This window comes from Carettochelys insculpta, chromosome 4 (genome assembly GCF_033958435.1).
Source record: "Carettochelys insculpta isolate YL-2023 chromosome 4, ASM3395843v1, whole genome shotgun sequence".
Classification (NCBI taxonomy): Eukaryota; Metazoa; Chordata; order Testudines; family Carettochelyidae; genus Carettochelys; species Carettochelys insculpta.
In genome coordinates this window covers 60,653,069-60,676,939 of record NC_134140.1, presented here as the reverse complement: position 1 = coordinate 60,676,939, position 23,871 = coordinate 60,653,069, and the positions used below count along the sequence as shown (strand labels likewise).

General features: G+C 44.6%; 1 protein-coding gene across 11 annotated transcripts in view; it reads left to right on the top strand.

Annotated features, from left to right (window-relative positions):
• TENM3 (teneurin transmembrane protein 3) overlaps window positions 1–23,871 on the top strand; it is a 676,880-nt gene that overhangs the window by 405,884 nt on the left and 247,125 nt on the right. For all 11 annotated transcript variants that reach the window (XM_074992970.1, XM_074992971.1, XM_074992972.1 and 8 more), the window contains one exon: window positions 3,069–3,278. In XM_074992970.1, the coding sequence (XP_074849071.1) occupies window positions 3,069–3,278 (210 nt within the window). The remainder of the gene's footprint in view (window positions 1–3,068; window positions 3,279–23,871) is intronic.

Here is a 23,871-nt window from a genome sequence, read left to right as displayed (position 1 = left end):
TTTTGATATGGAGAAGCCATATCTAGACACAGTATTGAAGATGCAGGTGTACCATGGATTAGAGTCAATGTGATATTAACTGTCTTCTATCCCTTTCTTAGTGATTTTCAACACTGTGTTCAATTTTTTGAATTGCTGCTGCACATTGAGTGGACGTTTTCATCCACAGTGAGGCTAAAACTCCTGTGTGATGACAGCTAATTTAGACCCTATCATTTTATTTGTATAGTTGGAGTTATATTTTCCCATGTGCATTACTTTGCATTTATCAACATTGAATTTTATCTGCCATTTTGTTGCTTGTTCACCCAGTTGTGAGATACCTATATGACTCTCTTCAATCTGCTTTGGACTTCACTATCTTGAACTGTTTTGTATTATTGGTAAATGTTGCTACCTCATTGTTGAGCCCTCGTTTTTGAATATGTTGAATAATAGTGGTCACTGTGGGATGACACTACTTACCTCTCTCCATTCAAAAAATGGACCATGTATTCCTACCCTTTTGTTTACTATTTCTAATCAGTTAACAATCCATGAGAGGACCTTCCCTCTTATGCCATGACAGATTACTTTGCTTAAGAGTCTTTGCTGGGGACCTTGCCAAAGGCTTTCTGGAAATCCAGGTGCATTGTATCCACTGGATTCCCCTTGTACACATGCTTATTGGGCCCCTCAAAAATTATAGTAGATTGGTGAGGCATGATTTCCTTTTACAGTAACTATATTGTCTCTTCTCCCAACAAATTATATTCATCTATGTGTCTGACAATTCTGTTCTTTACTATAGTTTCAACCAGTTTGGCTGGTACTGAGGGTAGGCTTATTGGCCTGTAATTGCCATGGTCAACTCTGGAGCCTTTTTTTGAAAGTTGCCATCACAGTGGCTAACATCCAGTCATTTGATTTGAATGATAGATTACAGACCACAGTTACTAGTTCTGCAATTTCACATATAAGTTCCTTCAGAACCTGAGGATGCACAAATCCGGTCCTGGTGAATTTTTATTGTTTAATTTATCAGTTTGTTCCAAAACTACCTCTAATGATACCTTTGTCCGTGTCAGTTCCTCAGATTTGTCATCTAAAAGGACTGGCTTATATTTGTGGGTGATCCCTCACATCCTCCGGTGTGAAGACTGATGTAAAGAATTTATTTAGTTTCTTCACAATGGTCTTATCATTCTTGAGTGCTCCTTTATCATCTCAGTCATCCAGTGGGCCCCACTGGTTTTTTGTTTTTTTTTTTTGCAGTCATTTCTGATGTCCTTATTTTTTTTTTTTAAATGATTTTGATTCTTTGCCTAGTCATACTTCAAAGTCTTTTGGCATTCCTAATTATGCTTTTACGCTCCACTTGCCATAGTTTATGCTTCATCCTATTTTCCTCACAAGGATTTTTAACTTCCCAAAGTAAGTTTTCCAGGGAGGCTGTGGAATCCTCTTTATTGGAGGGTTCAAAAACAAAGAAGAATCAAGGGTAGGCAAAAAATCAGGTTTTACGTGGTCTTGCTTCATTGCATGGGGCTTGACTCAATGACTACTCAAGGTCCCACTCCAGCTCTAAGTTTTTCTGATTCTGTTTTAAAATAATTTGTCAATCTCTTGTTTAGATGGCTATGAAGTTTGATAGCAGAGTTCCTTGTTAGCTGAGTGGTTGGGTGACCATCCAGAAGAAAATCAGGTGCCGCACAGCTGATGAGCAGAGTGCTCACAGCCACCCCGACACCATGTGTTTCTGTGGTGGTGCATATCTGCACATACCTTGGTACACATAACAAAATTTATTTTGTGCTTGCGTGGAAAATATAGATGGAACACTGTTTGATAGGCCAAACATTTCACTGATTTTAAAAGGTAGTGTTTGTTTTCCTTTTAATTAATATCCATATTTTGCAATAATCTATAATCCCTCCCCTCTACATTGCTAAAATCCTAACTTCTCATCAGTGGCCATATATTACAAACCCTGACTTCTGCATATCTGTGATCTCAGGCATTACACTTAATGCTGTCTTTTCTCTTAAAATGGAGAGGTGGGACTTCCCATATGTAGGAATCTTGATGTGAAACGTACAAGAATGCTAATTTCTGAATGTTTTCATTCTGCCTGTTTACCTACAAAAACAAAGCAGATGTGCAGAGTTGAGGAATAGTGCAACATGTGTTTCCTTGCCTGACACATTCACTTCCTCACGCCAGAACAGAACTGTGAGGTTTACTTTATTAGGGCCTTTGGCCATTACAGTGCCCTCATAAACAGTGTTTCAGATTTAAAAAATGCATCTACACAGTCCCTCCCTTTCAGAAGGGGTATGCAAATGAGTAAGATTGGAAATGCAAATGGGACACAGATTTAACTATCTTGTGATTTAACTTACTTCCATATTCCTGTGGGATCTGGCTTCCAGAAGAGCCATTTCCAGAAGCCAAAGCAGCTGTGTGGACAGGGTTCCTTTGAAAGGAAACCCCACTTTCAAAACCGCCTTTCTTCCTATTTTGTTTCAGGAAGAAGGGTGCTTTTGAAAGTGGGCTTTGCTTTCGAAGGAACCCCATCCACACAGCTGCTGTGGCTTTTGGAAATGGCTCTGCTGGAAGCCAGATCTTGTGGGAATATGAAAATGAGGCACAACATAGTTTAATCTGTGCCTCCTTTGCATTTCTGATCTCACTCACTGGCGTGCCCCTTCCGAAAGGTGGGGGTGCTATGTAGACGCAGCCAAAGAGTAGAAAAATTATTTTATAAATGCTGGTAAAACAAACCATTTTATTCATGTTAGTTACCCGGGACCTGAGCCTGCTCTCAATTACTCCTCAGCATAGTTTAGGGAGTTCCTTGTGTTTCTATTGCCTGCAGTAGTTGGTGACCCCAAGATTAGACCCTTACTTGTGACGTTTGAGCCATTTTAAGATTATTTTGTATTGCATGCTACAGTTGTGCATTTTGCCCACCCTATTTTTTGTTTTAATAAATGAATAACTTTTAATGGTGTAGAAAAAACTTAATTTATCTCTCTTGTGATATCTTTACCCATATTTTAAAATATTTTATTTTTATTTTTCCATAGGTCCTCCCATGCCATCCTCTTCATCTAGTCCATCTGTCATTGAGCATTTACATTCCCTTCCTCCATCACCCAATCTCCATGACAACCAGAGGTGGTTGCTAAGTACTAATGCCATCCAGCCAGTTCAGGACTCTGATACAGATGAGGACTATACTGCCAGCACTTACCTAGTACAGACCGGCACTGTTTCAGTTTGTGTCCCAGAGCATGGTAAGAAGAGGACAACTTGTCTGTAGTTTGAATGCACGTTCTTATTTTCCCTCCTGTTACAAAGCAGTTACATTTGAGAGAAGGCAATTAAAATCACTCAGTATTTTAAATTTGTATTTCTTTAATTTTCACAAGTGCATGTGTACTTTCAAGAGCAAGTGCACAATAAGCAAGAGTAGACATTGACCTTATATAGTATAGAAAATGAAAGTACTGAAGTTATTTTTGAAATAGTAATCACGTAGAGCAGTAACCACTAATGATACACAATCGATACGCAATAATGATAGCTCACAGCAGAGGTCTGACTATTCTACATTTATGGTTCTTTTCAAATGGTAATTTAAAGCTGGACATAATGTTGTACTGGACATAATGTTTAACTTCAATGTTATGGCAGGGGGTACGTACTTTTGACTAACTTCCACAAATACAGAGGTCACAAACACATTAGGACTGATGTGGTTTTACTGCCAAGAAGGGAAGGATTTGGGGAACTCACATAGCCTTGGAACTTACTCTATGTGGTCAAAATTCATCCCTGTGTCCAGTATGTAACACAGTGTGTGATGAGAATGGTGGTCAGTAACACCAAAGCACATAATTCTATATTTCCCATCTTTCAAACCTCCCAATGTGTAACACAAGAAGTCAAAATATGTGGCACATGACAAAAATGGCCCCTGTGTTTGGCTATTCTTTGTGCCAAAATAAATAAAATATAGTGGTTTTAAACTATGAAACCAAATTTTAAGGATTTTTTTTCCAAGGGAGTTAAATCAGTTTTTAAAACCAGCAAATGTTCATTGTGCATGTCGAGGACCCAACCCAAGTGGGTGATCAGAAGGGCTTGATATACAAACCAAAAGTGAATCAGTTTGACCGTTTTAGCTCAAAGAACACCTATTGTTATCTATGTGGGCTAGCTGGGGACTTCACACGGGCAAATACAAAATTAGAATACAGAATTCTGTTCCAGTTTCTGAGGGAACTGTGGTGTGCTGTGGTGTGGTGCAGTGGTTCTCAACCAGAAGCCTGGGTGTGGGGGGTGGGGGCAGCAGAGGCATGAGACATTTTCAGGAAATCTGCCAAGCAGGACCTGCATTAGGGTTGCTGGGGCCCAGGGCACAAAGCTGAAGTCCTATGTCATGGGCCTCTGAAGAATGGGGCCCTGAGCCTTGCACCTCAGGCTGAAGCCAAAGCCTGAGCAATCCCAATATGGCTTTGCAAGGGACTCTCAAGCAATTTCCTTGCTTGCTGGCTTCTAATGGTGGCTGTGGCTTTTAGATGCTTAAAAACAGTTGCTACATAGGCAGGCAGTTGTATTTTTATAGCATGGTGTGGGGGACCTCAGAAAGAAAAAGTTGATAACCTCTGCTGTCTTGTATAGAGCAATAGTTGGTTAGAGATAGAATAGCCAAGCACACAGATTTTGCATTTTCACTTTGGAAAGGCAGATAAGAGCTAGGCCTGTTATATTGGTGACCTGGATAAAAATTTTCAAAAGTAGCCTTAATTTTGAGTGCTGTAGTTTTTGGGTGCTCAACATGAGACATTTTAGGAAGGTCTTTTTTTAGAGTCTGGAAGATGTATACCTTCTCAGAATTAGTCTCTTTAAAACTGTCTCAAATTGACCAACCAAAAGTTTAAGCATTGTTTTGTATTAACTGGATTGTGGACCCAAAATATTAACACAACCCACTCCTTTCCAACATTAAATATTGTTAAACAAGTTTCAGGATTTGCTATAAAGGGAGCTCAGCCTGCTTAGTACCATGTCAGTCACACCACTAAACAACCTTTTAACCTTTTTATGAGAGATACAGAAAAGAAAGGGAAAGAGTTAGAGCATTTACGTGTGAAGTACTAAGTAAAGCTTTCATTTTTACAACATTTCTTGTTCCCTTTCCCTTTAACTGGAGATAGTTTTAGAAGGAAAAAATCCTTAGTCCCTTAGATGGCATCAAAGATGGCCATAACTGTCTTTGGTGGGGGGGAGAAGAATGTATCTGAATATAATTGAGAAGCAAGAGGACGACAAAGACCAATGGCAGAAGTGCTAAATGAATTTGTTTCAGTTTTCACTAAAAGGAAGAGTGGCAATTGGATGGCTAACATAGAAACTGCCAGTGAAAACGGTGTAGGCTCAGAGGCTAAAATAGGGAAAGAACAAATTAAAAATTGCTTAGGCCAGTAAGATATCTTCAAGTCGTTAGGGCCTAAGGAAATATTTCCTAGAATACTAGAAGAGAGAGATTCCAGAGGACTAGCAAAGGGTGAATATAACACCCATCTATTAAAAGGGAAATAAGGACAATCTGGGAAATGCAGACCAGTGAGCTTTGCTTCAGTACCCAAAAAGATAATGGAGCGAATAATTAGGTCATCAGTTTGCAAAAATCTAGGCGATAATAAGGTGATATGTAACAGCCAGCATGGATTTGTCAAGAACACATCACGTCAAACCAAGCTGAAAGCTTTCTTTAACAGGGTTATGAGCATTGTGGATGGGGGGAAGCAGGAAGGAGAGCATAGCATAAGTGGTATATCTTGACTTTAATAAGGCTTTTGGTACAGTTTTTAATACCCTGATTAACGAACTAGGGAAATGACAACCTAGATGCAACTACTATAAAGATGGAAAACCATTCCCAGTGTACGGTTATCAGTGGTTCACAGTAAAACTAGAAAAGCATATCAAATGAGGTTCCACAGGGATCAGTTCAGGGTCTGGTTCTGGATCAATGATTTCAAAAATGACGTAGAAGGTACATTGAAGAAGTTTGCAGACGATATCAAGCTGGGAGGGGTTGCAAGTGTTTGAGCGGATAGGATTAAAGTTCAAAATGATGTAGACAAATTGGAGAAATGGTCTGAAGTAAATAGGATAAAATTCAGTAAGGACAAGTATAAAATACTCCATTTAGGAAGAAGCAATGAGTTACACAAGTACAAAATGGGAAATGATTGCCTACGGACTCTGGGGGTCACAGTGGTTCACAAGCTAAACATGCTTCAACAGGATAATGTTGTGGTAAAAACAAATTTCATTCTGTTGTTAGCAGGAGTATTGTAAGCACAAGGCGAGAAGTAATTCTTCCACTCTATGCTGATGGGTCTCAGCTGAAATATTTTCTCCAGTTTTGAGTACCGCATTTCAGGAAACACGTGGGCGCAGTGGAGTAAGCCCAGAGATGAGCAACGAAAATGATTAAAGATCTAGAAAACATGACCTGTGAGGGAAGATGGAAATGATTGAGTTTGTTTAGTCTGGAGATGATTGAGAATAGACACAGTAACAGCTTCCTGGGACAGACAAGGTTTTAAAAGGGTGAAAATTTGTTCCCCTTATCTTCTAAGGATAGGACAAGAAGCAGTGGGCTTAAATTTCATCAAAGGCGGTTTAGGTTGAACATTAAGAGAAACTTGCTGTCAAGCTGGTTAAGCACTGGAATAAATTGCCTAGTGAAGTGAAATGAGCGTCATTGGAGGTAGAGTAAACACTCAGTTTTACGGACCCTGATTAAGCCGACTTCAGGAACAATGGATGTCCCCCGATTCCCGATGTCCACTGGGGGCCATAAAATCATCTCCTACCCCCACCAAAAAAAAAAAATTGAGACTACATTGCCACATCCTGGAGAAGCCACCATCCCCTCTGCTATAGCTGCCATGCATGCCTCCCACCAGGGTGGGGCGCTTACATGGGCAGATTGGCACTCGCTTACATGCCCCATCCCTGATGGGAGGACTACATGGTGGCTCTGGTGGCAGTCCCTCCAGCTGTGCGCAGCTTGAAACACCCCTCTGTGCAGCAGGGCACCTCCAGCTGCATGGCAAGGTGGCTCAAGCCACGTGCAGTGAGGCACCTGCAGCCACACGGGGCACCTGAAGTCATGTGTGGCAAGGTGGCTCCAGCTGTGCCAGCGGGGTCGCAGCCATGCAGTGGAGTCCAGCGGTCTTCCACTGGCAGCAGCCCTGGTAAGTAACAGGGTTTTTGTTTGTTTTGGGGGTGGTGGGGGAGAACTGGGGCTAGGGGAGCCTGGTGCGGGTGGGTGGGCAGTAAACCCTCACATTTAATGGACTTTCCAAAATAGCAGATACCCTTCCCCCATTAGTTCATTAAATTGAGGGTTTACTGTATTCAGGAATAGGTTGTTCAGACATCTCTCAGGGGGGTCTGGATGGTGCTTGGTCCTACCATGATTGTAGGGCACTGAAGTAACTGAACCTTCCAGTCCTATGATTCTATGAGGTGGTGGTGGTGCTGCTGCTATAAATCTAATCTTATTTCATCTCATGTGCCATGTGGGATTCAGCTGACGTTGATTTTTCTAAGCATTATTTCAATTCAGTCCTTGAGCTATATATATATATATCTGTAAGCCTTTTTGTTTAGATTAATTTCCTTTGTTTCCTTTTCATATCTTTTCCACATTAATATTTGTCACTATAGGTTATTGTGACATTTTATGAACTTTTACATACTTTTCACAGTTAAGCTTACCTTTTGGGAAAATTTGTCTGAGCAGTCATCACAACAGAATCCAAACTAACTTGGCTCTGAGTTCAGATGTCAGTCCTAACTGAAATGATTTGTGTAATCTCTTAGTGAATTTACTAATAATGTAGCAGAATGATATTTGGTGTCTGTCCAGGATAATGTAAGAAGACTTACATAGTATCGAGGGCTCTGAAGAGAACAAAAATGTAAAAGGATCATGATGTCCTGACTTCTTGAGGCAGCAGGGTAATTTTGAGAGGTTTTTTTCCCTCACTCACTTGCTTTCATATCTGCAAAATATTGCCTGATCTGGCAATGAAACAAACCTTTCAGCTGAATTCCAAAAGATCTTGGAAAAGCCAGTGCACAGTGAGTGGGGCTGCAGGTTTCTCTCACACGCAAAAATCCAGGATGCTCATTTTGTCTGGCTTCTCTGTGTGTCCATGACTTATAGAAGGCAGGATCTGGCTGAGCTGCTTAGTGACCTGATGCTGAGAGATATACCTATTTCAAAGAACTGAAAGGGACCTTGAGAGGTCATCAAGTCCAGGCCCCTGTCCTCACAGCAGGACCTTTCACAATCCCTGGGAGTTTTTTTTTAATCTATTTACCCCAGATCCCTAAATGGCCCCCTTAATGACTGGGCTCACAACCCTGAGTTTAGTAGTCCAATGCTCAAACCACTGAGCTGTTACTCCCCAGCTCCCTGGAGAGGAGGGTGTTGAAAAGCAAGTCTACCCTGTGCTCATCCTGCAATAATGCCTCATGCATCTAGGCCCAGCAGCCATTTCCTCCTGGCAAACAGGGTTGCAGTGCCACTCATTGACCTCCTGCTTCATGACAGGGGCAGCATAATCAACCCTGAGTAATGCTGTGCTCTGTGTGCCACGTCACAATACCCACAGCAGGTGGACACGTGGAATACAGGGGATGCCCATGCCCAAGCTGGATGTGCGGAGGGATTGCTGTGCACCTCTCCCAGTCCCTTCCGGGGTGTCCTCTCCTTACCAGGTCGAGGTTAGGGCTGTGGTGCCAGGGCAAAGGGCTCTGCTGCAACCAGTTAGTGCCTCCTCATCTGTCAGGGCATTTTTAATCAATAATCACTGAGCAGTCACTATGTGACTTTTACAGTCTTTAGCATGACTGAGTGACTCAGTTGTTTCGAAGTAGACTTGTGAGGAAAGACTTTTCCCCTGCTTTTCTTGCACATCTGTCCAGCATACAGTCACATGAGTCCTGCTGGACCCCAGTAATCCAATTGAACAAAGACTATTCTTTGCTTAGCAGTAGAGTTGTTATCAAGTAGATTAGGATCTTCAAAGTACTTTTAAAGGAGTGCTATGGCTGGCAGCGCCAAATTTTAATCTTCCTCCTATTCTTACATGTCCCCTGGAGATAAAACGTTAAATCTATTATTGTTCAAGAATAAAAATGAGACACATTTAAATCTTATGTTTGAATTTACAACAAGCTGTGACTAGGTCTGCTAAGTTTAAACGCAGTTAACAAACATTGGAGAAAAAATGGACAAAGAATCAATATGATTTGTCCTGCACATTGTGTTTGTGCAACTGTCATGATAATAGAACTCAGAGTAAATGCACAGCAAAGTGCTAGGGAGTATTTAAAACATTAATTCTAGTTGCCTTTACATATGAGTCACAAAGATTAAAAACCGACTCAAGGAGAAAACAAAGTGAAATTGTAAACAGCAACATATTCAGTCCAGGAAAGGAGTATAATGGAACTCTGCAGGGACTGGCATATAATAAGTCTCAGTCCTGGACCATATGTGGTAGAAGGAGGCTAAACAGAACTCTGATAAAATTTGCATACGGTACAAAATTGAGAGGAAAGAACAGAGGCAGTAAAATTAAATTGCCAGAGTATGTTCAGAGTAAGATAGGCTTCAATTTAGCAAACCATCCCTGTTCAACAATGCACATTTAAACTCGTGCTTAACTTTAAGCATATGTTTATGTCCTATTGGTCTTAAAGTTAAATGAATGTTTCTTCTTTGAGTGATGGTCCCTGTGCATATATAACTCTAGGTGCACATGTGTTCGATGTGCCTGAGGCAAGAAGATTTTTGCTAGCAGTGCTACACCCTTCTTTTCTTGCTCTGAACGGAGGACACGGCTGTGCAAGCCAACCACCTCTCTAGTTGCTTTCTACCACTGGCCATCTGAGAAGGAACAACGTCTTTAGTTTCAAATAACCCAAAATAGGTTCAGCAGCTGGTCCCGAACATAACAAAATAAAGAAGTGTAGCCTCCTAGCAAGCCAACACAAAAGATAATTAGAGGAGGACTCGACAGGTTTAAGGGTCCTGGCATGTACTCTGATGAACCTTGGAAGACCGCAGAGCATCTGAGGCTCCCTCTTAAACCTGCAGCAAGCCAGAGAGGCCATTTGACTTGCTCAACTCCTCCCCTCCACTCTTCCTTCCCATTGCCTCCATCTGCAGATCTCCTTAGATCCACTTTGCCATGTAAGAGAGAAACTAAAAGTGGCTTGTAGGTCCAGCAGGGGTTGTGGACAAGGAGAGACCTGTCAGACCTTCATCTATTGGAAAGATTCATCCAGTGAATTTTATTTCAATAATCGAGGGCTCCTTGGCTCTTGAGGAATATAAGCAGTAAATAATAACTTGTCTGGTCTCAAGCTAGGAAGTGGCAAAACCCAAAAAACCCAAGAGAACTTTCTAAGGAGACTGCAAAAGCAACGAGGGGTCCTGTGGCACCTTATAGTCTAACAGAAATGTATGAGCATAAGCTTTCATGGGCAAAGACCCACTTGGTCAGATGCAGGACTAATTAGACTATTACCCATGTTTCTGTTTCCTTCATTTGCAAGTAGTTTTTCCGCTTATCTTAATGTTTATCCTTTGGGAATTTTTGAAGAAGGAAAGATTAGTGTCTGCTCAGGTGGAGTCCGTTGGAGAATCACAGATCCTGCTATTGTCAGAATAGGATAATTATTTGTTAGTTACTTAGAAAAGGAAAAGTAGTTGTGGTGATTTCTTTGTTCTGCCTTGGTTTCTCGTGTGTTAAATTATTAGTCCAGATTAAGAAAATACTCTTCTTACACCCACAAAACTAAATGTTATCTCTATAACAAATTCCACCCATTTAGGGTTTTATGTTTTTTTACAACTTTTGCAGACAGTATGCACGGTTTGGAATGGTGAAGATCCAGCCCTGATAGTGATTCTTACTGGCATGATCAGTAAATTCTCATGTCATGTAAGCATCCACGTTTTTAGGCTCATGTCATCTGGACCTGCTAGACACATTGCAATTTGAATAATCCATTCTTCTTAATAAATATACCCTTCTACTTTCGGCTGGTGAATTTATTCTTCACTGCACTTCCTTTAAACATATGCATATGCTCACAAAAAAGAGAAAACCCTCTGTTGTGTAATGTTGCTAGTGCAGAACAGTGACCACATTCCATGTCTGGGTGAGTTTATCCCTATATGTATACTGTCTGAAAAAGCATTTGGGGAGGAAGGTACTGATGAATAGACTCTTATTATTTGATTGCATTCAGTTATATTTAATTCGTACATACCATTGAAAGTAAAACACCTTATTTTTGATTTGATTGAAGACATACTCTTGGTTTTAATGTTTTTGTCCAATTTAATTTTACCAACATAGCAATCCAAAAGACAAAGAATTTGATTAAATTTCAGTAATGGATTAAGCCAAGTAGATTGTTTTACCAACCAGTGGAAATTAGCTTTTGTTAGCAAAGTCTCTTTAAAAAAAAAAAAAAGAGAGAGAGATGGGAATGTTTACTACAATGTGGCTGTATCTACACGTACTCCTCCTTCTGGAAGCAGCACAGTAATGAGCTATCCAGAAGATGCTAATGAGGCACAGACGCAAATTTTCCGCGCCTCGTTAGAATCTCAGCATGTCGTTCAGAGTCCGGAAGAAGCTCTTCTGGACTCCAAAGTACACGTGCAGACGTGCAGCCCACGGGGATCTTCTGGATGCTGAACCACATGCTGATATGCTAATGAGGTGCAGAAAATTTGCATCCATGCCTCATTAGCGTCTTCTGGATAGCTCATTACCTTGTAGTTTCCAGAAGAAGTGGCACGTGTAGACACAGCCTATGTGATTAAATCAGTCTTACAGTTGTTGATTCAAATAACATTTTAGTTTTGGAGCACCATTTTATCCTGTGTTCACCTACTGTAGAAAAGTATCTTGCCACTGTGGTGTTGATTGTAGCTTCAAGACTCCAGGTTACCTAAGATTTTAACACTGTTGCAGCTCTATTTTGGTATGTTGACCTTCCTCCACCCGCCCCCCCCATAAAAAAGGCTTGTTGATGGTTGTAAATTTCAGGAGGGAGGCAAATTTTAAACCCTTCACTCTTGATAGTATCCCTCAAGTAATTTCTCACATGTATTCCAACTTTTATTGCTCTGCTTATCCATAGCTCAGCTCACTTCATTGGCTCTGCTCCACTGCTAAACAAGCAACTTTTTGTTCTTCGAGTGTCCCCGTGGGTGCTCCACAATAGGTGTCGGGCTCGCCCAGCGCCGCAGATCGGATCTTCCAAGCAGTTTCTGCCGGACCGTGCATGTGCCGGCGCGCGCCGCTCCCTTGTGCGCTCCTGGACACGTGCGCGATCCGGTCCCCGCCAGTTCCTCTTAACCGCCGTTGGCTGCAGACGGAATCCGAACTAGGCTAAGGCCAAGTTAGCGTATTCAATGGTTTTAACTGGTTTTTCTTTAAACTTTTCAAGTTCTTAGGCTACTGCAAGTTAGCCAGTTGTTATTTTTCAAAAAAAAAAAAAAAACAACAAGCGGGACGGCATTCAGTCCAGTCCCAGTAACAAGCGGAACACCGGAGGCCAGGAGCCTAGGGCCATCAGCCCTCCTGCCGCGGCAGGCTATCGGAGAAGGGGAAAAACAGCACAGAGAAGGTGCTAAGTACCCATTAACAACTGAAAGACTCACCAACAATGTCCTCTTCAGGATTTAAGAAATGTGAGTCCTGCCGAGAGGCAATGCCAGCGTCCGATGGGCACAGTCTCTGCATAAGGTGCCTGGGGGAGTCCCATGTCACGCAGAAATGCTCCTTCTGTGCAAAACTAACAGCCAGAGCAAGGAAGGACAGGGAGATGCGGCTTAAAATGCTGCTCTTCGACAAGGCCCTCCAGCCAGAAGTGCTGGAGCGGCCACAGCAGGAGGGACCCTCCGGGGCCCATAAAAGGAAAGCCGCCTCCCTCACCCCATCAGCGCAAAAACGGAGGAAAGCCTCCCCAGCCCGATCCCTGCCGGCAGCAACAGTGAGCGGGACGGGAGGAGCGCGCAGCCCCCAGCCGCAGCAACAGCTGATCGGCGGTGGCACGGGGAGCCACGTGGAAGCGGCTCAGCCGCCCCCCACCGCATGCAGGGCGGCAGCTAAACAAGCGCCGGTACCGGCGGCACCGCAAGCAGCAGCACCGACCCCCAGGGAACCGGCGGTGCAGAGCGTGCAGGCACGCAGCCCACAGGCACCAGAGGACACCGCCCGTGCGGCACCGCCCATGAGCGTGCCGAGCACGGCACGGACGGGGCCGAGATCCCCTACACGCCAGGGGGCGGAGTTACCTCCTCAAGGGAGGGGGAAGGCTGCACACAAAACGAGGCACCGCAGCCCCTCTCCAGACAGGGCTGCGGAGTTGCTTTCTTTCAGCCCTCCGCTTATGCTGCAGACTCCAACCAGAAGGCAGGGGTCCCCCCTAGCCTACCTGGAGCCCCCGTCTCCATTTTTACAACCAGCCTCGCCCTGGCTGGGACCACCTTCACCCTTCCTGGGGTTTGAGCCGCTGGAATACTATCCATAATCGCTCTCTCCAGTGTCCCAGATCTCTCGACGATCTCACTCCCCCAGACGCAGAGGGTATGCACCAAGGGAGTGGTCTAGGTCACCTTCCCAAGAACAGTGCCTATACTGCCATGGTCGTCCCTATCACGCAGGGCATAGACACCACCGGCAATCTACCAGGGAAAGATCCCCACAGACGATCTCGTATCCCTGAGGGCAATCGCAAACGGGGACAGAGACTCAAGTATCTCAGGGGGGACTGGTTATGGAACCCCAAGATTTTCCCTCACAAGCCTCTACCGAGAGGGTGTACCATCACCAACAGGAACCGGAAGGGTCCAGAGAGGCGTACCCCAGCGGTTCCTCGCTCTCCTCCCCGGACAAGGCAACGGCCCCGGGGGACGTCCATCCTCCGGACGATCTCAAACAGTTTCAAGAGCTGTTTAAGAGGGTGGCCTTCACGTAAGGCATCCAGACAGCAGAGGTGCAAGAGAAACACCATAAGCTCCTCAAAAATCTCAGACCTCCGGCCTCCTCCAAAATAGCAATACCACTTGATGAAGCAATCTTGGAGTCCGCCACTACGATATGGCAGACCCCTGCGACTATTCCGCCTGTCCACAAGACAGCGGATAAGAAATACTTCGTGCCGGCGAAGGGCATGGAGTTCCTGTTCAGCCACCCACAACCAAATTCCTTGGTGGTGGAGTCGTCGCAACAAAGATCAAAGACATCTCAATTCAAGACAGGGGGAACAGACAAAGATGCCAAGAAGCTAGAGCTGTTCGGCAGAAAGGTCTACTCCTCCTCCACTCTACTGTTGCGAATGGCAAATTACGCAGCGCATTTAGCGAACCATAATTTCGACAACTACACTAGGTTAACCTCCCTCATGGACTCGCTTCCAGAGGACAAGAAACCGGTGCTCAAGGCCATCGTGCAAGAAGGCTACGCGGCCTCGAGGACGGAAGTTCAGATCGCCCTGGATGTTGCGGACACAGCAGCACGTTCCACAGCTACGGCAGTGGTGATGCGAAGGGAGTCCTGGCTCCAGACTTCGGGTATACCGAGGGATCTGCAGGCAAAGATAGTCGATCTTCCCTTCGACTTGCAGAAGCTGTTTGCTGAATCAGCTGACTCGGTCCTTCATTCCAGTAAAGATTCAAGAGCCACACTTAGGACCCTGGGGATTTACACCCCTCCATACAGAAAGAAAAAGTACTACCCTCAACAAAGACGGTACCGGTACCAGCAACAGCATCCCCAGTACCACAGGGGTTACGAGCAAGGGCGACATCAACAGCACCAGCAGTACAGAACTCCCAGGTGACGTTCACAACAGAGCCGTGCGTCCTCGGGGCAGGGCCAAAGGCCACAAGTTTGACACACAGATCCAGGGCTGCACCATCACTACCATCGCACAAGGTCATCCGAAGCGGCTATTCCACCATCGCCTCCGACCATTCTACGACCAGTGGCAAAGGATCACCACAGACAAATGGGTGCTGGAGATCATAGCCATGGGGTACGCCATCCCTTTCCAGTCGCTCCCACCGCCATGACCTCCACCCAGGCCCCACCTCCAGGAGGCCTCCCACGTAGCGAGGCTCAAGCAGGAGGTAGACCATCTCATGCTCATAGGGGCAGTGGAAAGAGTGCCGGAGCAACTGCAAGGAAAAGGGTTCTACTCGAGGTACTTCCTCACGGAGAAAAAGACAGGAGGCTGGAGGCCCATCTTAGATCTTCGAGGCCTCAACTGGTACCTGCGCAAGCAACGCTTTCGGATGATCACAATCGCCTCCATCCTTACGGCACTGGACGATGGAGATTGGTTCGCAGCCCTCGATTTACAAGACGTGTATTTTCACATAACTATCCATCCGGCTCACCGGCGATTCCTCCGGTTCATGGTAGGCAAAGAACATTTTCAATACAAGGTCCTACCGTTTGGCCTCTCCTCGGCCCCCAGAGTCTTCACCAAGACCTTGGCAGTGGTGTCAGCCTACCTGCACAGACAGGGGGTATTTATATTCCCGTATCTGGACGACTGCCTACTCAAAGGGGCCTCGAAGGAGGAGGTACTACGCATGATACGCATCACAGCAGGCACGTTCTTTTCGCTTGGCCTGGTTATCAATCTGGCAAAATCAAAGATAGACCCCACACAGGACATAGAGTTCATAGGGGCACGCATAAATTCTATTACAGCGAGAGTATATCTACCAGAGATTCGCTTTCGGGCCATCGGCTCCCTCGTGCAGGTCATCACCTTCAGCCCTACGGTGCCGGTCCTGACGTGCTTACAGCTGCTGGGCCACATGGCAGCGGCGACGTTCGTAGTACAGAACGCCAGGTTACACATGCGCAGCATGCAGCACTGGCTGGCGAGCGTATACAAACTGGCAGCACACACCGTTCACAGGGTGGTGTCGCCCACAGCAGAGGTGCGCAAATCCCTGCAATGGTGGGTAAACCCCAAGAACTTGCTAACAGGGGTACCCTTCCACCAACCACAAATATCGGTTTTTCTTACTACAGATGCCTCCCTCATAGGGTGGGGAGCACACATGGGCGAAGAGGTGACTCAAGAGATGTGGTCCTCCACGGAGTAGTCACTGCACATAAATATACTGGAGCTCAGAGCAGTGTTCAACGCCTGCAGACACTTTCGAGACCGTATACAAGGCAAAGTTGTCGGGATCAGTACAGACAATACCTCCACCATGTTTTATATAAACCGGCAAGGAGGAGCTCGGTCCTGTGCCTTATGTGCGGAAGCAGTCCGGTTATGGAACTGGTGCATCGCCAACAATATAATCTTGAAAGCCTCGTACTTACCAGGCGCTCACAATGTGAAGGCAGACCAGCTGAGCAGGCGTTTTGCACTCACGCACGAGTGGCAGATCCGTCCCAATCTGCTACGACCAATTTTCTACGCATGGGGCTTTCCCCAGATAGACCTGTTTGCCACTCAACACAACAAGAAGTGCCCACAATTCTGCTCCAGGGCAGGACTGGGACGGGGGTCCCTGGGGGACGCGTTCGCGATCTCGTGGAGGGGCCCCCTGCTTTACGCTTTTCCTCCCACAGTGCTGATTCACAAAGTCTTGCAGAAAGCCAGGAGGGAAGGAGCCCGAATGATCCTGATAGTCCCAACGTGGGATCGACAGCAATGGTTCCCCCTACTCCTGCGCATGTCGGACTGTCCACCGATGCCTCTTCCGGTGGTGCCGGGTCTGCTCACGCAAGCCCAGGGGTACATAGTGCATCCGCACCCCCAAGGCCTGCGACTACAAGCGTGGTTAATCCATGGCTCAGCTCCCTAGAGAGCACATGCACGGAGGAAGTGCAGCAAGTCCTAGAAAGTAGCAGGAGGACTTCCACCAGGAAGACCTACAAGCAGAAATGGACTCGCTTCACGGCTTGGTGTTCTACCAAACAGCTGGCCCCCCTTTCGGTGCCTATACCTGTAATATTAGAGTATTTACTGGACCTCAAGAGAGGAGGACTCTCACTATCCTCGTTAAAGGTCCACCTTGCCGCCATTTCGGCGTTCAGACACGAGGAGGAAGGGCACACGGTGTTCGCCCATCCCATGGTTACCAGGTTCCTCAAAGGGTTCCCTCCGCCTCCTTACGATAAAGACGACCTTTCTTCTCGCAATTACGTCAGCTCGTAGGGTGAGCGAGCTTGCGGCAGTGATGGCAACGCCACCCTGCACTGTTTTTTCCAAGGAGGCGGTAACCATACGGCTGCATCCAGCCTTTGTTCCCAAGGTTTCTTCTGAGTTTCACATTAACGGACCTATTGTTTTACCCTCGTTTTATCCAAAGCCTCATACCTCTAACAAAGAGGTGCGCCTACACCTCCTGGACGTGAGGAGGGCGCTAGCCTTCTATATAGACAGGACCAAGTCCTTCCAGAAAACGGATAGACTCCTAGTCTCTCTCGCTCCCAAATCGAAAGGAGACGGTCTCTCTTCGCAGAGAATCTTGAAGCACATTGTATCCTGCATAAAAATGTGCTACGAACTCAAAAAGACTCCTTTACTGGCCACTCCCAGGGCTCATTCCACTAGGGCGGTGGCAGCATCAACAGCCTTCTTCAAGGGCGTTGCGCTAAAAGACATTTGCAGAGCGGCGACCTGGTCATCCTATGACACCTTCGCCAAACATTACGCCCTTCACAGGGTATTCCAAGAGGATACCCGTCTCTCGACAGCGGTCCTCTCGGGGACAAGCTGCACATGATCCGATTACCCATCTCCTATCTTGGGTTACTGCTGGGTAGTCACCTATTGTGGAGCACCCACGGGGACACTCGAAGAAGAAAGACAGGTTACTCACCGTAGTAACGGTGGTTCTTCGAGATGTGTCCCCGTGGGTGCTCCACTTCCCGCCCATCCTCCCCGCTTGGATCTCTGTTTAGCGTTTTGCAGGAGCATCCGAGGCGGTTGGTCAAGGAACTGGCGGGGACCGGATCGCGCACGTGGCCAGGAGCGCGCAAGGGAGCGGCGCGCGCCGGCGCATGCGCGGTCTGGCAGAAACTGCTTGCAAGATCCGATCTGCGGCGCCGGGGAAGCCCGACACCTATTGTGGAGCATCCACGGGGACACATCTCGAAGAACCACTGTTACTACGGTGAGTAACCTGTCTTTCTTTATTAAAATAATTTTTAGATCACCTTCAAACTCTTCCTTTTAAATAATACATTTTAGCAAAAACACAGAACTTCTGATCCATGAGAAACAGAAATTCTGGCCATGTCTGTCAAGAAGAAGAGAAAAGTTTAAGGTGAAAGCAGAGATAAAGTGGGATCATGGGGAAGGAGAGTCTTTCTCAAGGATCCCACTTCATGCCTTCTTTCATTTTAAACTTGTGTTTTCTCTCTCTTTTTAATTAAATCTGCCTCTAAACAAAGCAGATCAGGCAAAGCAAATATTTGTTAAGTTTACATTTAAAAGAACTTGCATCTTAGTTTTATCACTTTAGGAGCAAATCAAGGAGAAATAGTTTCCCAGGATTGTGTCAGAGAGGTAGTCGTGTTAGTCTGTATCTGCAAAAACAGCAAGAAGTCCTGTGGCACCTTAAAGACTAACAGATATTTTGGAGCATAAGTCTATAAGGAGCTGCAGGACTACTTGTTGTTTTTCCCCGAGTTTGGTGGCCCATACCCCAAAATTATTTACCAAAATACATTTTTATTAAAATGTAATACTGATAATCAAATTAAGCCAAGGTGAAGAGCCATAGTTAAGTGATTAGTGTTCTGATGACTCGGAGACAGATGCTAAATTGACTATACAGTGCTTAAGATAAGTTCTGTGGAAACATGCATCCTTCCAAAAATCAGAACTTGTAAGGCAGCACCATAAAAATCCAAGTGGCTCTTGGACATCAGTATTTCTCTAATGCTAATGTATTTAGATTTTCATATTGTGCTGCCATTCTGGTGATATTTAAATAACAGCTTGTGATGGGGTTCATCTGATAGCAAAACTTGTAATATATTGATCTGATATAAAGTATTCTTCAGTCACTCTTAATCAAGGATCTGCTAAGAGACGTGATAAAAAAGATGTTGCTCTAGCCTCATGGGAGATCTAAACTGATTATCTTTTCCATTAAAAAAGCCCAATCTTTCCTGCAAAACAGGAAATCAAGAATGAATAGTGAATTTTAAATCACTGAAGAGAGAGACATTAATCAGATTGTGTGAGTGAGTATAAAGAAAGTCATCTTCAAGTAGCATTCTCAAGAGAGCTCTACTGCAGGTATGTCTGTGTCTCTGCTCTGCTGATCAGATAACTCCACTAGCAGCATCCCACAGGCCTGCACGTATGCAGCACCTCCTAATGTTGCACCACAAGACTAGCCAGCATGTCTTCGCTAATCCATGGCAGCTCCTTCTCAATAGCTCCGCTAGAGATGGAGCTACTCTATTAGAATTGTTGTTCTTTTCACATTTATATAGGTAGTCTGTTAGCATAGCTATTTTTTTCCTTTACTCATTTTGTGCTTCACCTCCAAAATATGAAACATGAAAAAACATGTATTTTCCTACTTTTCTTCCCCCTCGGCACTTCTCCCCCAATGGTATGTGCCCACTTTAGCGGGTTTCAAGAAGTGTCTTACTTGTAAATAGACAATCCCAAACCTAACACAAATTTTTATCCAAAGGGTCCTCTCCCTTTCTCTCCTGCAAGTAGTAACAGAGCGGTCATCATGTTAGTCTGTATTCTAACAAAACAAAACAGCAGAAATGTAGCACTTCAAAGACTAACAAAGTGGTTTATTAGGTGATGAGCTTTCATGGGACAGACCCACTGCTTCAGATCAGTAGCATTTCCAGTACAGATTGACAGCTATATAGTGCAGAGGTCAAAAAATTGTAATAAAAATTAGAAATCAAGTACATAGGACTGAAGGAGGGGGTGAAGAGTGGGAGATGTTAAGTGTCTGAGATAATTACAAACATCAAAGGAAATGAAGCACTCCTTGGCTACGTCTACACGTGCCCCAAACTTCAAAATGGCCATGCAAATGGCCATTTCGAAGTTTACTAATGAAGCGCTGAAATGCATATTCAGCGCTTCATTAGCATGCGGGCGGCAGCGGCGCTTCGAAATTGACGTGCTTTGCCGCCGCACGGCGTGTCCAGAAGGGACTCCTTTTTGAAAGGGCCCCACCTACTTCGAAGTTCCCTTATTCCCATGAGCTCATTTCATTTGCATGGCCATTTCGAAGTTTGGGGCACGTGTAGACACGGCCCTTGTAATGCATGAGGTAATTGCTATCTTTGTTCATACCAAGTGTTAATGTGTCAAATTTGAATATGAACCCCAGTTCACAAATCTCAGTATGTCGTCTGTTTTTAATGTCTCTTTGTTGTAGGATGCATATTCTCAGGTCTTTAACAGAATGGCCCACTCTATTGAAATGCTCACTGACAGGCTTCTGTATATTGAGATTCCTGATGTCTGTTCTGTATCCAGCCGTGCTTTGGCAAAGTGTTTGCCAGGTTTGTCCAATGTACATAGTAGAGGGGCCTTGCTGGCAAATAATAGCATGTATAATATTGGTTGAGGTACGTGAAAATGAGCCCTTGATCTTGTAACTAACGTGGTTAGCTCCAGTGATGGTATCTCCCGAAAAAATATGTGAACTAAGTTGGTAACAGGGTTTGTAGCAAGGAAAAGTTCCAGGACTGGTATTACTGTGATGTAACCTGTGGTTGCTAATGTGAATCTTTCTTAGGTTAGGAGGTTGTCTATAGGAGAGGACAGGACTGTCACCTAGAGCCTTCCGAAGTGTAGCATCATGCTCTAGAATAGGTTGTAGGTTTTTAGTGATGCGTTGCAGGGGTTTGAGTTGGGGGCTATCGGTAATGACAAGTGGTGTTCTGTTATTGATCTTCCTGGGCCCGACTTGAAGTAGCTGGTTTCTGGATATTTGTCTGGCCCCGTCAATCTGTTTTTTTTACTTTTCTGGTTGGGTAATTTAGTTTTATGAATGCTTGGTAGAGGTTTACGGTCTCTGTTAGTAGGATCAGAGCAGATGCGATTGTATCTAAAGGCTTGACTACAAACAATGAGTCATGTGGTGTGTGCTGGATGGAAGCTGGAGGCATGTAGCTAAGTGTAACAGTCAGTGGGTTTCCAGTAAAAAGTGGTGTTGATGTGGTGATCAGTGATTTGTACTGTGGTGTCAAGGAAATGTATTTCTTGAGTGGAATGGTCAAGGCTGAAATTGATAATAGGATGCAAGTTGTTAAAATCTCTGCGGAATTCTTCCAGAGTCTCCTTACCGTGGGTCCAAATGATAAACATGTCATCCATGTAGCATAAGTACAGGAGGAGGAGTAGGGGACGGGAGCTGAACAATCATTGTTCAAAGTCAGCCATAAAAATGTTAGCATACTGTGGGGACATGCAGGTGCCCATAGCAGTGCTGCTAATCTGGAAGTATAAATTGTCCCCAGATTGGACATAATTGTGGGTGAGAACAACATTACATAGGTCAGCCACTAGATTTGCTGAAGTAACATCAGGGATGGTATTCCTGATCACTTCTAGGCCATCTTCATGTAGAATATTAGTGTAGAGAGCCTCTACATCCATGGCGGCAAGGATGGTATTGTCAGGAAGGTTTCCAATGTTTTATAATTTCCTCAGGAAGTCAGTGGTATCTCGGAGAAAGTGAGGAGTGCTTGTGGCATAGGGTTTGAGGAGGGAGTCTACATATTTGGATAGTCCATTAGTAAGGCTGCCAATACCCAAAATGATACGGTGTCCTCAGTTTCCAGGTTTATGGATTTTAGGAAGTAAATAGAATAATCCAGGTTGGGGCTCAGATGGTGTGTCAGAGTGAATTTGGTCCCAAGTAGAGGTGGGGAGTTTCTTAAGTAGATGGTGCAGTTTCTCTTAGAATTCTAAAGTGGGATCAGAGGAAAGAGATCTGTAAAATGTGGCGTTAGCAAGTTGTCCAGCTGCCTCTTGTTCATAATCTGATTTATTCATGGTGAGAACAGCATCCCCTTTGTCAGCCAGCTTGATTATAACGTCTGAGTTATTTTTGAGACTCTGAACAGTATAGTGTTCAGCACAGTTGAGATTGTTTCATTTGGTGGTGTTTGAGTATAACATTTTTTCAATTAGATTTTGAACATCCTCGTCTTCCCACAGGCTCCCCATGAAATCGACTTATTGCTGCCACACACAATCACAAAATTGACTGTTGCAGAAGTGGGAACCCATCCCCTAGTTCCCTGAACCCGAAGAAGTTCTGTGACATCTTATAGACTCACAGATATTTTGAAGCATAAGGTTTTGTGGGCAAAAGCCAGCTTTGTCAGATGCATCTGATGAAGCAGGTCTTTGCCCATGGAAGCTTATGCTCCAAAATATCGGTTAGTCTTTAAGGTGCTACAAGACTTCTTGTTGGTTTTGAAGATACAGACTAACTCGGCTACCCCTCCGATACTTGTCAGAAGACAGGATACTGAGCTAGACAGACCTTTGGTCTGACCCAGCATGTCCATTGTTATGTGCAAATTCATCTCTAATAATTTAATTCTTACCTAGTGTGTCAGGTTTGTGATCAGTATTGCTTCTCCTTAGCTCCTGTTAACTCACTTCCCAGTTCCAACTGTCTTGTTGCACTCTGCAGTCTTCCTTTTAGTAGTTCTCCCCAGGAAGCCTCAGCTTAAACCAAGACATGCTTTTTTTAACACTTTGAGTGGTCAAGCATCCACAGTCCATGTGGGCAAAAAGAAGACAAACCCTGCTTATGGGGGACAAAAAAAAAAAAGGAGAATGGAGAGTTGTGGGAGGAAAAGGAAGCAGAAATGCGATGAGTCTAAGAAACAGAATCAACCGGGGAATAAGAAAGCTGGGGGAGCTTCCCAGAGGTATATGTTTGCATTCTGGTGGATTGTAATGTATTTTCTCTCCCTTTTTTTTCTTCCACTCACTGCTCTAGGGAAATAGTTTACACTTCACCAGAATTCATGGAAAACACTCTAGGGATCCCAGCACCCCTGTGTTCTTGACCGACTTGAAAAATTATCCTTTGACTTAAAAAAAGAAAATTAGCAGCTGTCCATGATAAAGGAGGGCATGTCATCCCTCTGACAAAATACAACTTTATTTTGCTTTAATGTCTGATACGGTGTCTGCGAGTATCTTCCTTGAAATATGATTTCAAATTAACTGACTTAAAAACACAGTCCTGTGGATTGAAAACCATCTCTCAGGTCATAAACTACAAGGCAATGTACCCAATTGAGCAGAGGTTACCACAGGGGTCACTTATTGAACTGTTCTTATTTAACATCATCATTAATAACCTGGCCAAGAGAGTAAACAAAATTATTCCATAATAGAAAATTTATTGAGCCAAACTACTCTTCAGGATCTTGGCTACGTCTTATGCTTCATTGCATGTAGAGGAAAAAATTGCAGCCACAGTTAGCACAGGCAGAAGCAGTAGTGTAGAAGGTGAGACGTGACCGAGACAAGTAGAGTTACGTGGCCTATGTGCCTGATCCTCCAGGGTATGTATGTGACCTTGGGTGGGCGATGACTCACCCTTCTCCAGTGCCTTAAAAAAATAAACACCATTCCCACAGAAAGGTAATTGGAGACCCAGAGTTCATTCTTTAGGGACTTTCAGCAAAGATTGCACAGGGTCAGCCTCCTCACATTCAAGTCCTAAGAAGAACTAAAGAAATCAATTTGATTAAATGACTTCATAAA